This window comes from Oncorhynchus kisutch, linkage group LG8 (genome assembly GCF_002021735.2).
Source record: "Oncorhynchus kisutch isolate 150728-3 linkage group LG8, Okis_V2, whole genome shotgun sequence".
Classification (NCBI taxonomy): Eukaryota; Metazoa; Chordata; class Actinopteri; order Salmoniformes; family Salmonidae; genus Oncorhynchus; species Oncorhynchus kisutch.
Genome location: NC_034181.2, coordinates 23,723,485 through 23,739,294, shown reverse-complemented (window position 1 = coordinate 23,739,294; position 15,810 = coordinate 23,723,485). Strand labels below are relative to the sequence as shown.

At 42.4% G+C, this 15,810-nt stretch overlaps 1 protein-coding gene across 1 annotated transcript in view; it reads left to right on the top strand.

Moving 5' to 3' along the window:
- Positions 1–4,423, top strand: part of htr7c (5-hydroxytryptamine (serotonin) receptor 7c) — a 78,189-nt gene extending 73,766 nt beyond the window's left edge. The window contains exon 2 of the mRNA XM_020488795.2: positions 564–4,423. Within this exon, the coding sequence (XP_020344384.1) occupies positions 564–1,302 (739 nt within the window). The 3' untranslated portion in view covers positions 1,303–4,423. The remainder of the gene's footprint in view (positions 1–563) is intronic.
- Positions 4,424–15,810: the final 11,387 nt, after the last annotated feature.

The following is a 15,810-nucleotide window of genomic DNA, read 5'->3' as shown; positions in this document are numbered from 1 at the left end:
TTTTCCAAAGATTGCTGTGTGCTAGCAGAATGGAAGGAAGTGGGGGTTTATTCGATTGACTACAAATTCTCAGAAGGCAGCCCACCCTATGGCCCCTTTTTCTCCACCTTCTCTTCACGCAAATGACGGGGATCTGGGCCTGTTTCCGGGAAAGTGATATATCATTCATGTCGAACTTGTTAAATTAAAAAAGGATTCTGCCAGTCCGTGGTGAGTAATCGAAGTTCTGATGTGAAGAAGTTATTTCCGGTCAAAAGAGACAGTAGCAGCAACATGATGTACAAAATAAGTTAATAAGTTACAAACAAAGCAGAGAAACAAACAAAACAACTCAATTGGTTAGGAATACGTAAAACATCAGCCTTGTTCTCCAGCGCCATCTTTACATTGGAGTAGATGGTGTAGCCAAAGTCCTGGCTGATGAGGCACACACCGCCCGTTTGGACATTCTTGACCCAGCCGCAGAAGGGGGGCATGTAGCCTTGTATGTTTATCCTGCTTGCATTTCCATATGGGATAATAAAGTTTTCCTTGCTAAATTATTTTTGTTTCTTCTCTCTCAGGTATCTGGGAATCACCCGGCCCCTCACATACCCAGCCAGGCAGAACGGTCAGCTGATGGCCAAGATGATCCTGGGGGTGTGGTTGGTGTCCGCCTCCATCACCCTGCCCCCCTTCTGTGGCTGGGCCAAGAATGTCCACACGGGCGGCGTGTGCCTCATCAGCCAGGACTTTGGCTACACCATCTACTCCACGGCAGTGGCCTTCTACATCCCCATGCTCGTCATGCTCTTTATGTACTACAAGATCTTCAGGGCCGCCCGCAAGAGCGGTCTGAAGCACCGCTTCACCGACTTTGCCCGGCGGGAGCGGCTGGAGACAGTGGCCAGTGAGGCGCTGAGGATGCAGGGCCTGAAGCCGCAAGGTGTGGCCGAGGAGTGTGCGGCGCTATCCCGTCTGCTGTCCCGTGAGCGCCGCAACATCTCCATCTTCAAAAGGGAGCAGAAGGCAGCCACTACGCTGGGGGTGATCGTCGGTGTGTTCTCTGTCTGCTGGCTGCCCTTCTTCATCCTGTCCACAGCTAGGCCCTTCATCTGCGGGGTGGAGTGCAGCTGCGTGCCCATCTGGCTGGAAAGGTTCCTCCTCTGGCTGGGTTATGCCAACTCCCTCATGAACCCCTTCATCTATGCCTTCTTCAACCGGGATCTGCGCTCCACATACAAGGACCTGCTACGATGCCGCTACCGCAACATCAACCGACGCCTGTCCGCCGTGGGTGTGCATGAGGCCCTCAAGGTGTAGGAGGAAGAAGACAAGGATGAGGAGGAGGAGAGTTTGGGGCCCCAGAAGCGTCCAAGGAATTTTAAATGCCGTCCTTATTGCAAAAACTACTGGGAAGTGCAGTTTCTGTGGTTGTATAATGGAAGCTTAGAGGGATGACCTGTGACCTGGCAGTAGTATTGTACATAAAGACAGATAAAGACAGAGGCTGACTGTTACTTCCTCTCTAACCCACTGCAGAGGCACAGAGATAAGGCCATTCCTTAGGTCTGTGTCTGTGTGACTCGCTCAGTCATTCTATTTTGGGACCCAAAACCATGGACCGTATTTGACGGGCTAATCAAGTTGACACTGGCTTTGTGCATATGCTACACAGTCCTGACTTCATATTCATGTCTGGTGGATGGTGCATTGACGGGAAATGACATGCGGACCCAGGCGATAATTCTGGGTCATTCAAAGCATGGGCTGCGAATAGATTTCTGCATGAGGATATTTGCCAAATTGATGCTTGAGCAAGTGGGTGCCAGTGGCTATTGATTTAAACCAATGAAGGTCACGGAATCGGTATCTACATAACTGTTTCCAGTTCATCTTGTCTGTGGTACAGTAGGTGATGATGGTGAACAATTGAAAGTGGTCTGTATAGGTATATGTGAATCTATTACTTTGTGGAGGCAGTTAAGTGTTTTCTGTTTACCAACAAAAACACTGCAGAACAGAGGGGTATACAACAAAGCAGCATCAAGGAGCCTGAATATTCTGAAAATGTTGAACGTTTTCAGAAAGATTATTTTGAAATTGCCATTGTCTCATTGACTCAACAACCAAAAACACATACATGTACCTATGTTTAGCTTTTTTAATGAACCAGAAAATCATCTGTTATTTGTAGTTGTTTATCAAAGTTAGCTGGCTAACTCACTGAATCTGCTTTGTAGTATACACCTCAGAAGGCACCTTTGCGTTGTCATTTTATTTCCAGACATGCCTTTGACTGTCAGTTTCTCTATTCAATCATTGAATAGAATACATTGATCTATGCTGGCCAACATCACTTAGCTATTAAAGAGTTAACTACAAAGTCAACCCAAGTGACACACACAGATACAAGGGACACACACACACAGATGCAAGGGACACACACACACAGACGCAAGGGACACACACAGACCCAAGGGACACACACACACAGACCCAAGGGACACACACACACAGACCCAAGGGACACACACACACAGACCCAAGGGACACACACACACAGACCCAAGGGACACACACACACAGACCCAAGGGACACACACACACACAGACCCAAGGGACACACACACAGACCCAAGGGACACACACACAGACCCAAGGGACACACACACAGACCCAAGGGACACACACACAGACCCAAGGGACACACACAGAGACCCAAGGGACACACACACAGTACATGGCCAAGATAGTATATTACTTTTGAATATAAATCGTAATGCAAATTAAAGCCAACAAACAAAGTTAATCTTTCAATGTTACCACAAAGCACCTGAGGGTAGGAAATATGACAAGCCTGTGATTTGAAGTGATTTAATGGGTAAGAGAAAAAAGAGATGGTACAACAAGTAGGCCTAATGGTTAGCGCCTGAGAATGTACTGTAACTAGAAACATATTATCTCTGAGAATGTACTGTAACTAGAAACATATTATCTCTGAGAAATGCCCATTTACAAAATCCACAGGAACCCTCACTATTTCAGAAAACAAAACTCTTCATTTGGCATTCATTGTTCAGTGGAGTCTGCATTGAAACTTGCATCTGTCTAACATGCTATGCATTATCCATGGAGGAGCAGAATGTTGTGCATAGTAAATCTGACATACAGTACATATGTAGGATCTTAAAACCTTTTACTGCAGTGGACTAAAACAGGGTCACACAGAGTTTTTCTTGGTAGTCTTAAACAAATCTACTTTGAAACAAAAGTATACACCTCACACACATGGTTATGGGCTTAACAAAGAAGATACCTGTACCATGTCAGATATAGATCATGTTTTAAATGTACACTTTATAACATCACAGAAGAGTGAAATATAACAAAAGCTTTGACATAGAAACACACGTTGTTTAAAAAAAAATATTTTGAAAACTATTAATAACATTCCACCCATGAGGCAACTAGGTCATTTGACTGCAGGAAAGGGCTACTTTGATCACTGTTGCATGAGAGCTTTCCAGGACATTTAAAACTTGCAGTGTATTTGAGGTTTAATAGGCTTCTGGAGTTTGTAATTTCCAGACTTGGTTTCCCCTTACGAAAAGCATATCAACCCCTAAAATCTTTTAATTCATTATAATCAACATAATAATTCACATTGCCTGTTGCTGGATTATTTTCTTGCTGTAGCAAACTGGCTGAAATTAAGATCCTACATCTGTAGTTCAGCAGCACAGTGGTTTAAACTACGTCACCCAAGCATACTTAAGCACATAAGGGTAAAACATGTAGAAGTGATCTTATTAAACTATGGAGCTCTATGGGGATGTTTTTGCTGAGTTGAGTTTTTACCACATACACAAACAGTTAGAGTTGGCTGCTTGAAACAGACTGATTTTCCCTACCGTTTTGTTTGTGTTGTAACAAAAGCTGATCAAACTATTCAACATGACCATTATGGAAAAGACACTAATTATGCTGATGAGGTTCACCCAACAAGGAATAAGTCCACCCATCAGCATCTTCATCTCTAACACCTGAAGCATCAGGTATGGCTACTTCTGCTGTCTCTACTTCATAGCAGGATGTGGTCAAAACTTCTAGGAACTCTGCCTCAACTTCAGTTGATCACAACAACTGCTCTGTTCTGTTGACATTCTCTGTATTGATCTGTGTAAAATGTAATCATTGAAGCAGCGTGTGCTTTCTCTACCTCGATTTTTGTAAAGTACTTGTTCATTATTATTGCAAACAGATATCTATTCCTGGCTTGCACTATATTTTGTCATATGATTCCATGTTATTTAAAGTGTCTAGTGTCGACAAAATTCATTCACATACCGTCTACAATTGCTTTGCCGACATTATTCTCTCAAATTTACCTGGAGAAATGGAAGCATATTTATTTCATCACTTTGTAAATAAAGCAGCACTTGGTTTAAAATCTCACAGTGGTTTCTTCCAGTATGCACATATATTCCCCAGTCACTCAGACATTCATATGGTCATGAACTATTTAATACCCACAGATGTTATATCTCTGCCAGCTGTTTCACACTGAAAACATGCCCTGTCATATTGCACTTTGAAACAAGAAACCGTCAAGAGGCCTTTAAAATGCTCCTTCATTGTTACATAAAAGATCTCCTCACCAAAGAGCAAAACCTAAATAATGCAAAATATATCAACAAAGCTGGCTAGATTTATAGACCTTTCATAGAGGGAATCATGATAGACCTTAAGGCTTTGTATACTGTAGGTCTAGTCCTGAAACATTCATACATTTTCAGATGAACTCAAAATAATCCAAAAAGATTTGCTTCTGAAATATGACCGAGGTGTCTGGAGGAGTGAATGAGGACAGTGACCCAAAAACTCCTCATTATTATCAACCTGCTCCCAGCGAAATATTTTATTCAGCATTAGTATGGCAGCTGTCTGCTTCATATCCCGAGAGTCATATGTAAGCGATAATCAACAAGGGGCTATGTGTTCTATGGAAAATAATGAACGACTTGGGAAAGGGGAATACCTAGTCAGTTGTACAACTGAATGCATTCCACTGAAATGTGTCTACTGCATTTAATCCAACGTGCTAGTGGAGTCTATTCTAGAGAGAGAGAATGGTTTTGTAATGTTACTCGTAATGTTCCCCTAATGTTTGAGTGTCCAGTTTTCCATTAGTAAGGGGAATATTCTATCTATGTTAGCAAAAAACCTACTGAGAACCTTTTTAGCATGTTTTGGTGTTAAAGTTAAGAGAACATTCCCTTTAATGTCAATCAGAACGTACAGTGCCTTCAGAAAGTATTCACAGCCCTTGACTTTTTCCACATTTTGTTCAAATCAAATCAAATGGTATTGTTCATATACACATGTTTAGCAGATATTATTGTGGGTGTAGATAAATGCTTGTGTTTCTAGCTTCAACAGTGCAGTAATATATTAACAATTCACAACAATACACACAAAACCTAAAAGTAATAGAATGGAATTAAGGAATATATAAATATTAGGATGAAGAATGTCGGAGTGGCATATACTAAAATATGGTAGAATAGAATATGGTATATACATATAAGATGAGTAAAGCAAAAATATGTAAACATTATTAACAGTGACTAGTGTTCCAGTATTAAAGTGGCCAGTGATTTCAAGTCTATGTATATAGGGCAGCAGCCTCTGTGCAGGGTTACATAACCGGGTGGAAGCTGCCTAGTGATGGCTATTTAACAGTCTGATGGCCTTAAGATTGAAGCTGTTATTCAGTCTTTCGGCCCCAGCTTTGATGCACCTGTACTGACCTTGCCTTCTGGATGATAGCGGGGTGAACAGGCAGTGGCTTGGGTGGTTGTTGTCCTTGACATTGGGTGTAGTAGGTATCCTGGAGGGCAGGTAGTTTGCCCCCAGTGATGCGTTGGGCAGACTGTACCCTCACCTCCTCCCTGTAGGCTGTCTCGTCATTGTTGGTAATCAGGCCTATCACTGTTCTGGCGTCTGCAAACTTGATGATTGAGTTGGCGGCGTGCGTGACCACGCAGTCGTGGGTGAACAGGGAGTACAGGAGGGGGCTGAGCACACACCCTTGTGGGGCCCCTGTGTTGAGGATCAGCGAAGTGGAGGTGTTGTTTCCTACTTTCACCACCTGGTAGCGGCACGTCAGAAGGTCCAGGACCCAGTTGCACAGGGCGGGGTTCAGACCCAGGGCCCTGAACTTAATGATGAGCTTGGAGGGTACTATGGTGTTGAATGTTCAGCTATGGTCAATGAACAGCGTTCTCACATAGGTATTCCTCTTGTCCACATGGGATAGGGCAGTGTGCAGTGCGATGGCGATTGCGTCGTCTGTTGGTCTATTGAGGCAGTAAGCAAATTGAAGTGGGTCTAGGGTGATCCTTAACTCGCCTCTCAAAGCACTTCATGATGACAGAAGTGAGTGCTACGGGGCAATAGTTATTTAGTTCAGTTTCCCTTGCTTTCTTTGGTACAGGAACAATGGTGGATATATTTAGGCAAGTGGGGACAGCAGACTGGGATTGGGAGAGATTGAATATGTCTGTAAACACTCCAGCCAGCTGGTCTGTGCATGCTCTGAGGACGCGTCTAGGGATGCCGTCTGGGCCGGCTGCCTTGCAGGGGTTAACACACTTAAATATTTTACTGACGTCGGTCACGTAGAAGGCGAGCCCACAGTCCTTGGTAGAGGGTGGCGTCAGTGGCACTGTGTTATCCTCAAAGCGGGTGAAGAAGGTTTTTAGGTTGTCCAGAAGGAAGACATCGGTGTCCGTGTCATGTCTGTAACACTTTGTTGTGTTACAAAGTGGGATTCAAATGGATCTCACTGTCATTTTTTGTTAACGATCTACGCAAAATACTCTGTAATGTTAATAATAAAAAATAAAACACTAATATATCTTGTTTAGGTAAGTATTTAACCCCCTGAGTCAATGCATGTTAGAATCACCTTTGCCAGCGATTACAGCTGTGAGTCTTTCTGGGTAAGTCTCTAAGAGCTTGTTTTTTATTCTTCAAGCTTTGTCAAGTTGGTTGTTGATCATTAATAGACAGACATTTTCAAGTCTGGCCATAGATTTTCAAGCCGATTTAAGTCAAAACTTTAACTAGGCCACTCAGGAACATTTAATGTAATTTTGGTAAGCAACTTCAGTGTATTTATGGCTTTGTGTTGTAGGTTATTGTCCTGTTGAAAGGCGAATTTGTCTCCCAGAGTCTGTTGGAAAGCAGACTGAACCAGGTTTTGCTCTAGGATTTTGCCTGTCCTTAGCTCTATTCCGTTTCTTTTAATCCTAAAAAACTCCCTAGTCCTTGCCGATGACAAGCATACCCATAACATGATGCAACCATCACCATGCTTGAAAATATGAAGAGTGATACTCAGTGATTTGATGAGATGGATTTGCCTCAAACATAACACTTTGTATTCAGGACATAAAGTTAATTTCTTTGTCAAATGTTTTGCAGTTTTACTTGAGTGCCTTATTGCAAACAGGATGCATGTTTTGGACTATTTATATTCTGTAAAAGTATCCTTCTTTTCACCCCGTCAATTAGGTTATTTGCCTCATGGTGAAATCCCTAAGTGGTTTCCTTCCTCTCCGGCCAATGAGATTGGAAGGACGTCTGTATCTTTGTAATGAATCAGTGTATTGTTACACCATCCAAAGTGTAATTAATAACTTCAATGTCTGCATGTTTTATTTTTAACCATGTATGTGCCCTTCTTTGCAATGCATTGGAAAATTTCCCTGGTATTTGTGCTTGCTCGACTGAGGAACCTTAGAGATAATTGTATGTGTGAGGTACAGAGATGAGGTAGTAATTCAAAAATCATGTTAGACACTATTATTGCACACAGCGTGTGTCCATGCAACTTATTTGACTTCTTAAACATATTTTTTCCTGCTGAACTTATTTTGACTTGCTATAACAAAGGGGTTGAATACTTATTGACTCAAGACATTTCATTTTTTATTAATTAATTTGTAAACATTTCGTAAAACATAATTTCACTTTGACATTATGGACTATTGTGTATAGGCCAGAGAATACTTTCTGAAGGCAATCTATCTAGAATGTGGTTACAATGTTCTCAGAACATTAATATTCTAGATGTGTTTTTTGGACATTGCAAGAACATTCATGTGTCCATTTTTCTGAGGGTTAGTAGAATATTCCATCAATGTTCCACCAAACATCAAATCAAACTTTAATTGTCACATGCGCCGAATACAACAAGTGTAGACCTCATCGTGAAATGCTTACTTAGAAGCCGTTAACCAACAGTGCAGTTCAAGAAGACTTAAGAACATATTTAGCAAATAAACAAAAGTAAAAACGAATAACAAGTAACACAATAAAATAACAGTAATGAGGCTATATACAGGGGGTCCTAGACCTGGCGCTCCGGTACCGCTTGCTGTGCGGCAGCAGAGCAAACAGTCTATTCGGAAAGTATTCAGACCACTTGACTTTTTACGCATTATGTTACGTTACAGCCTTATTCTAAAATCAGAAGTGTTTGCAAATTTATAAAAACTAAAAACAGAAATAGCTTTACATAAGTATTCAGACCATTTGCTATGAGACTGTCACGCCCTGACCTTAAAGATCCTTTTTATGTCTCTATTTGGTTTGGTCAGGGTGTGATTTGGGGTGGGTATTCTGTGTTCTATTATTTGTATTTCTATGTTTTGGCCGGGTAGGGTTCACAATCAGGGACAGCTGTCTATCGTTGTCTCTGATTGGGAATCATACTTAGGTATGATTTTCCCTCCTTTCAGTGTGGGAAGTTGACTTGTGTTTGTGGTACTTAGCCCTCGTAAGCTTCACGGTCATTTTGTATTGTTTCTTGTTTTGTTGGCATCATTCCAAAATAAAGGATCATGTACACTCACCACGCTGCACTTTGGCCTTCCTTCAATGCCGGCCGTGACAGAGACTCAAAATTGAGCTTGGATGCATCCTTTCCATTGATCATCCTTGAAATGTTTCTACAACTTGTTTGGAGTCCTCCTGTGGTAAATTCAATTGATTGGACATGACTTGGAAAGGCACACACTTGTCTATATAAGGTCCCACAGTTGACAGTACTCTTTCTTTAGCTGGCTGACCGGCTAAACTGAGCAATCGGGGGAGAAGGGCCTTGGTCAGGGAGGTGACCAAGAACCCAATGGTCACTCTGACAGAGCTCCAGAGTTCCTCTGTGGAGATGGGAGAACCTTACAGATGGACAACCATCTCTGCAGCACTCCACCAATCAGGTCTTTATGGTAGAGTGGCCAGACGGAAGCCACTCAGTAAAAGGCACATGACAGCCCAATTGGAGTTTGCCAAAAGGAACCTAAAGAACTCTCATACCATGAGGAACAAGATTCTCTGGTCTGATGCAACCAAGATTCAACTTGGTATCTGGAGGAAACCAGATACCATCCCCACGGTGAAGCATGGTGGTGGCAGCATCATGCTGTGGAGATGTTTTTCAGCAGCAGGGATTTGGAGACTAGTCAGGATCGAGGGAAAGATGAATGGCGCAAAGTACAGAACGATCCTTGATGAAACCTGCTCCAGAGCGCTCAGGACCTTTGACTGGGGCAAAGGTTCACCTTCCAACAGGACAATGACCCTAAGCACACAGACAAGACAATGCAGGAGTGGCTTTGAGACAAGTCATTGAATATCCTTGAGTGGCCCAGCCAGAGCCCGGACTTGAACCCTATCAAACATCTATGGAGAGACCTGAAAATAGCTGTGCAGCGATGCTCCAAAATCCAACCTGACAGAGCTTGATAGGATCTGCAGAGAAGAATGGGAGAAACTCCCCAAATATAGGTGTGCCAAGCTTGGAGCGTCATACCAAAGAAGTCTCGAGGCTGTAATCATTGCCAAAGATGTTTAAATTGTCACGAACATCGTCAGGGAAATGACCGGATCAAGGTGCAGCGTTGTGAGCGTACATTTATTTTTATTATGAATGTCGCCAACAAAAACAAGAAAAAACGAACGTGAAGCTTACTAGGGCTATACCAGCCACTAACAAAGTCAACTACCCACAACTAAGGTGGCAAAACAGGCTGCCTAAGTATGATTCCCAATCAGAGACAACGATAGACAGCTGCCTCTGACTGGGAACCACACTCACAGAAATACAAAACATAGAATGCCCACCCCACATCATACCCTGACCTAACCAAATGGAGAAATAAAACGTCTCTCTAAGGTCAGGGCGTGACATCAAGCAAGTACTGAGTAACGGGTCTGAATACTTATGTAAATGTGATATTTCATTTTTTTACTAGTTTATTACTAGTTTAGAAAGCTGGCTATACTAATTTACCAATCTATAAAAAGTTAGCTGCCATGGGTGAGTGACTGTCACTGACTAACATAACAAGAGAAAAACTTCCAATCAAGTATTCTACTGTGTGCAAAGCTGTCATCAAGGCAAAAGGTGGCTACTTTGAAGAATCTCAAATATAAAATATATTTTGATTTGTTGGACACTTTTTTGGTTACTACATGATTCTGTATGTGTTATTTCATAGTTTTGATGTCTTCACTATTATTCCACAATGTAAAAAGAAAGAAAAACTCTGGAATGATTAGGTGTGTCCTAACTTTTGACTGGTACTGGAAGTTTAACTGTTCACAATGTAATCAAATGAAAGAAATGAAAGAAACATAATGTTTAGCAGGCACTAATTTGCATCAAGGGTCGGAACCGCTATTTTAAAAGCATGGGAACCAGTTGAAAAAGTTATTTCACATTCCGGCCACTTATTTTCAAGTCCCACAAAAATCACAGCAAAGCACCGATACAAAGCTCTCCCTCTGTCACTCAGAAACTTATTCCAGCGTCTGCCTGCCAGCTGGAAATCTTTGCCAGTGGGTGTGTGTGTGTAGGCTACCTGCCCCCCCCCCGACTTTTCCAATGCTGCATTCAACAAAAGAATAAATGCAGAATGCATCAATTTCAAAGATTTTACTGAGTAACAGTTCATATAAGGAAATCAGTCAATTGAAATAAATCCATTAGGCCCTAATCTATGTCCATATGACTGGGAATACAAAAACAAAGTATGGGCGTGGATCAGAAAACCAGTCATTATCTGGTGTGACCATCATTTGCCTCATGCAGCGTGACACATCTCTTTCGCATACCAGGTTGTTGATTGTGGCTGGAGAATGTTGTCCCACTCTTCTTTATTGGCTGTGCAAAGTTGCTGGATATTGATGTGAACTGGAACACGCTGTCATACACATCAATCCAGAGCATCCCAAACATGCTCAATGGGAGACATCTCTGGTGAGTATGCAGGCTATTTTCAGCTTCCAGGAATTGTGTACAGATCCTTGCGACATGGGGCCGTGCGTTATCATGCTGAAACATGAGGTGATGGCAGAGGATGAATGGCACGACAGTGGGCCTCAGGATCTCATCAAAGTATCTCTGTGTATTCAAATTGCCATCAATGCAATTGGGTTTGTGTCTGTAGCTTATGACTGACCATATCATAACCCCACCGCCTCCATGGGGCACTCTGTTTACAATGTTGACATCAGCAAACCGCTCGCCCACACATACAGTACATGCTGTCTACCATCTGCCCGGTACATTTGAAACCGGGATTCATCTGTGAAGAGCACACTTCTCCAGCGTGCCAGTGGCCATCAAAGGTGAGCATTTGCCTACGGAAGTCGGTTGCAATGCTGAACTGCAGTCAGGTCAAGACCCTGTCAAGGACGATGAGCACACAGATGTGCTTCCCTGAGACTGTTTCTGACAGTTTTTGCAGAAATTCTTCAGTTGTGCAAAGCTCAGCTGTCCGGTCGTCTGTTTCTTAGATGTTCCCTCAGGTGAAGAAGCCAGATGTGGAGATCCTGGGCTGGCGTGGTTACACATGGTCTGCGGTTGTAATGCCGGTTGGACATACTGCCAAATTCTCTAAAACAATCTTGAAGGCAGCTTATGGTGGATAAATGAACATTAAATGATCTGGCAACAGTTCTACAGTCCTGCAGTCAGTATGCCAATGGCACACTCTGTGGCATTGTGTTGTGTGACAAAACTGCACATTTTAGAGTGGCCTTTTATTGTCCCCAGCTCAAGGTGCACCTGTGTAATGATCATGCTGTTTCTTTCTTGATAGGCCACAAATGACAGGTGGATTGGTTGCGTTTATATTTTTATTCAGTGTAGTTAAGGACACTATAGTTATCACGTTTCACATTGGATTTACTAACAACAAAAAGGTAAGGTTTTAATTGTAGTGTTGCTCAGCACACACAGGCTTGTTAGCTAGCTAGCTACTTAGCTAATGTTTGTGCTGGTCCAACGTTAAACCAACTCAGAAGTTCAAAGCCATTAAAGGTTTCTCAAAACAAAATGCCCAGCGCTTCTAGGCAAGCTTCATCCAACCTCTCTCGCTTTCTCCTTACCCTCAAAATTTCAGTTGCATCTCACGCCCTAGACTTGAGTGAGTGTTTATGTTTGTCTTTCATTATGATTAAACCATGCTGTTTTGGCAAAATATAATTAGCTGTTAACAAATTTCCAATACAGATTAAATCGCTTCTCGCTCCACAGCGAGCTGCTCTATCCCCACTGATTGGTGGATAAGTAATTTAATGTCAATGTCAGGTTTAAAAAGGGTTCATAACTTTATTTTGGTGGTCAGAACAGTGGAACGGAACGAAAATAATGGTTTGTTCAGAATAAAATTTATATAAAATAATTTTGGTTTCAATCCTTGATTTGCATTGTATGCCTCAACCACGGCCAGAAGGAGGGTGGTACGCTCATGGGGATGGCAATCATACAACTTCCACCTGTATTGTAGTCGTGTATTGTATTTGACATTATTGTACCTATGTACAGTATTGTAGTCAGGGACGCAAATTTCGTTTTATCATTGGTAAATGATACAAAACGAGGCAACGGTGTGCTTTTTGGAGTGTTTATCCAACCGGATTAAAAATATATACAGTACCAGTCCAAAGTTTGGACACACCTACTCATTTTTCTTTATTTTTACTATTTTCTACATTGTAGAATATTAGCGAAGACATCACAACTATTAAATAACACATATGGAATCATGTAGTAACCAAAAAAGTGTTAAATATTTGAGATTCTTCAAAGTAGCCACCTGTGCCTTAATGATAGCTTTGCACACACTTGGCATTCTCTCAACCAGCTTCATGAGGTAGTCACCTGGAATGCATTTCAATTAACAGGTGTGCCTTGTAAAAAGTTATTTTGTGGAATTTCTTTCCTTCTTAATGCGTTTGAGCCAATCAGTTGTGTTGTGACAAGGTAGGGGTGGTATACAGAAGATAGCCCTATTTGGTAAAAGACCAAGTCTATATCATGGTTTCTTTGCAGCAATTCGACCATGAATGCCTGATTCACCGCAGTCTTCTTTGAACAGTTGATGTTGAGATGTGTCTGTTACTTGAACTCTTTGAAGCATTTATTTGGGCTGCAATCTGAGGTGCAGTTAACTCTAATGAACTTGTCCTCTGCCGCAGAGGTAACTCTGGGTCTTCCTTTCCTGTGGTGGTCGTAATGAGAGCCAGTTTTATCATAACGCTTGATGGTTTTTGCAACTGCACTTTTCCAGATTGACTGACCTTCATGTCTTAAAGTAATGATGGACTGTCGTTTCTCTTTGCTTATTTGAAATGTCATAATATATAGGGGCTCCCGAGTGGAGCAGCGGTCTAAGGCACTGCATCTCAGTGTTACAGGCATCATTACAGACCCTGGTTCAATTCCAGGTTGTATCACAACCGGCCGTGATTGGGAGTCCCATAGGGCGGCACACAATTGGCCCAGCATCATCTTGGTTAGGGTTTGGCCAGGGTAGTCCATCATTGTAAATAAGCATTTGTTCTTAACTGATTTGCCTAGTTAAATAAAGGTTAAATATGTAATTGGTCTTTTTCCAAATAGGGCTATCTTCTGTATACCACCCCTCCCTTGTCACAACAACACTGATTGGCTCAAATGCATTAAGAAGGAAAGAAATTCCACAAATGAACTTTAACAAGTGGATAGCAGAGAACATGTCTACCCTTTACCCTCACTTATTGGACAGCCCGGAGCCAGAGCCTTTGAGAACAAGACATTGTAAGATGGCGCCGCTAGATTGGCAGCTTTGCTTCTAGTCCTTAGGAAACTGGGCCGTATTTAGTTTTTTTAAATGTATTATCTCTTACATTGTTGCCCAGAAAACATTAAGCGTTATTACATACAGCCGGGAAAAACTATTGGATATCAGAGAGACGTCAACTTATCAGCCCAACCAGCACTATGACAAGGAATATGACTTTCCCAAAATGGATCCTTTGTCTGCATCTCCCGGGGCATTTGAACTGATTCCAGAGGCCAACCCAAAACAACGCTGTTGGAGGAGAGGGTGCCGGAGCGGTCTTATAGTGAGGCTTTGGTTGCGCACACACCACCCACCGCTTCCGAGTATATTACTCACTAATGTCCAGTCCCTAGTTAACAAAGTCAACAAAATCAGCGCAAGTGTTGCTATCCAAAGAGATATCCGGGATTGAAACATGGCTAGCTTGGGACAGGCTGTCAGAGTCAGTCCAGACAACAGGTTTTTCAGTCCATCGTGCCCACATGAATAAGCATCTCTGCGGTAAGAAGAAGGGCGGGGGTGTATGTTTCATGACTAACGACTCATGGTGTAATTGTAACAACATACAAGAACTCAAGTCCTTTTGTTCACCTGACTTAGAATTCCTCGCATCAAATGCCGACGTTATTATCTCCCAAGAGAACTCTCCTTGGTTATTGTCACAGTCGTGTGTATCCCCCGCAGCTGATACCAAGATGGCCATCAAGGAACTTCACTGGACTTTATGCAAACTGGAAACCATATATCCTGAGGCTGCATTTATTGTAGCTGGTGATTTTAACAAAGATAATTTGAGAACAAGGCTACCTAAATTCTATCAGCGTATTGATTGCAGTACACGAGCGAGTAACACGCTCGACCATTGCTACTCTAACTTCCGCGATGGATACAAGGCCCTTCCCTGCCCTTCTTTTGTCAAATCTGACCATGACTCCATCTTGTTGTCTCCCTCCAATAGGCAGAAACTAAAACAGGAAGCGCCCGTGCTTAGATCTATCCAACACTGGTCTGACCAATCAGATTCCACGCTTCAAGGTTGCTTCGATCACGTGGACTGGGATATGTTCCGGGTAGTCTCAGCGAACAACATTGACATATGCACTGTCATTGGTGAGCTAGTTTATAAGGAAGGGTTATGGAGATGTTGTACCCACTGTGACTATTAAAACCTTCCCTAACCAGAAACTGTGGATTGATGGCAGCATTTGCGCAAAACTGAAAGCACGTACAACCGCATTTAATCATGGCAAGGCAACTGGGAATATGGCCGAATACAAACAGTATAGTTATTTCCTCCATAAGGCAATCAAACAAGCAAAGTGTCAGTATAGAGACAAAGTGGAATTGCAATTCAACGGCTCAAAACGAGACGTATGTGGCAGGGTCTACAGATGATCATGGATTACAAAAAGAAAAACAGCCATGTCACGGACATCAACGTCTTGCTTCCAGACAAATTAAACCTTTGCACGCTTTGAGAACAATACAGTGCCACTGATGCGCCCCGCTACCAAAGACTGTGAGCTCGTCTTCTTCATGACCAACGTGAGTAAAACATTTAAACGTGTTAACCTTCGCAAGGCTGCCGGCCTAGGTAGTATCCCTAGCCGCGTCCTCAGAGCATGCGCAGACCAGCTGGCTGGTGTGT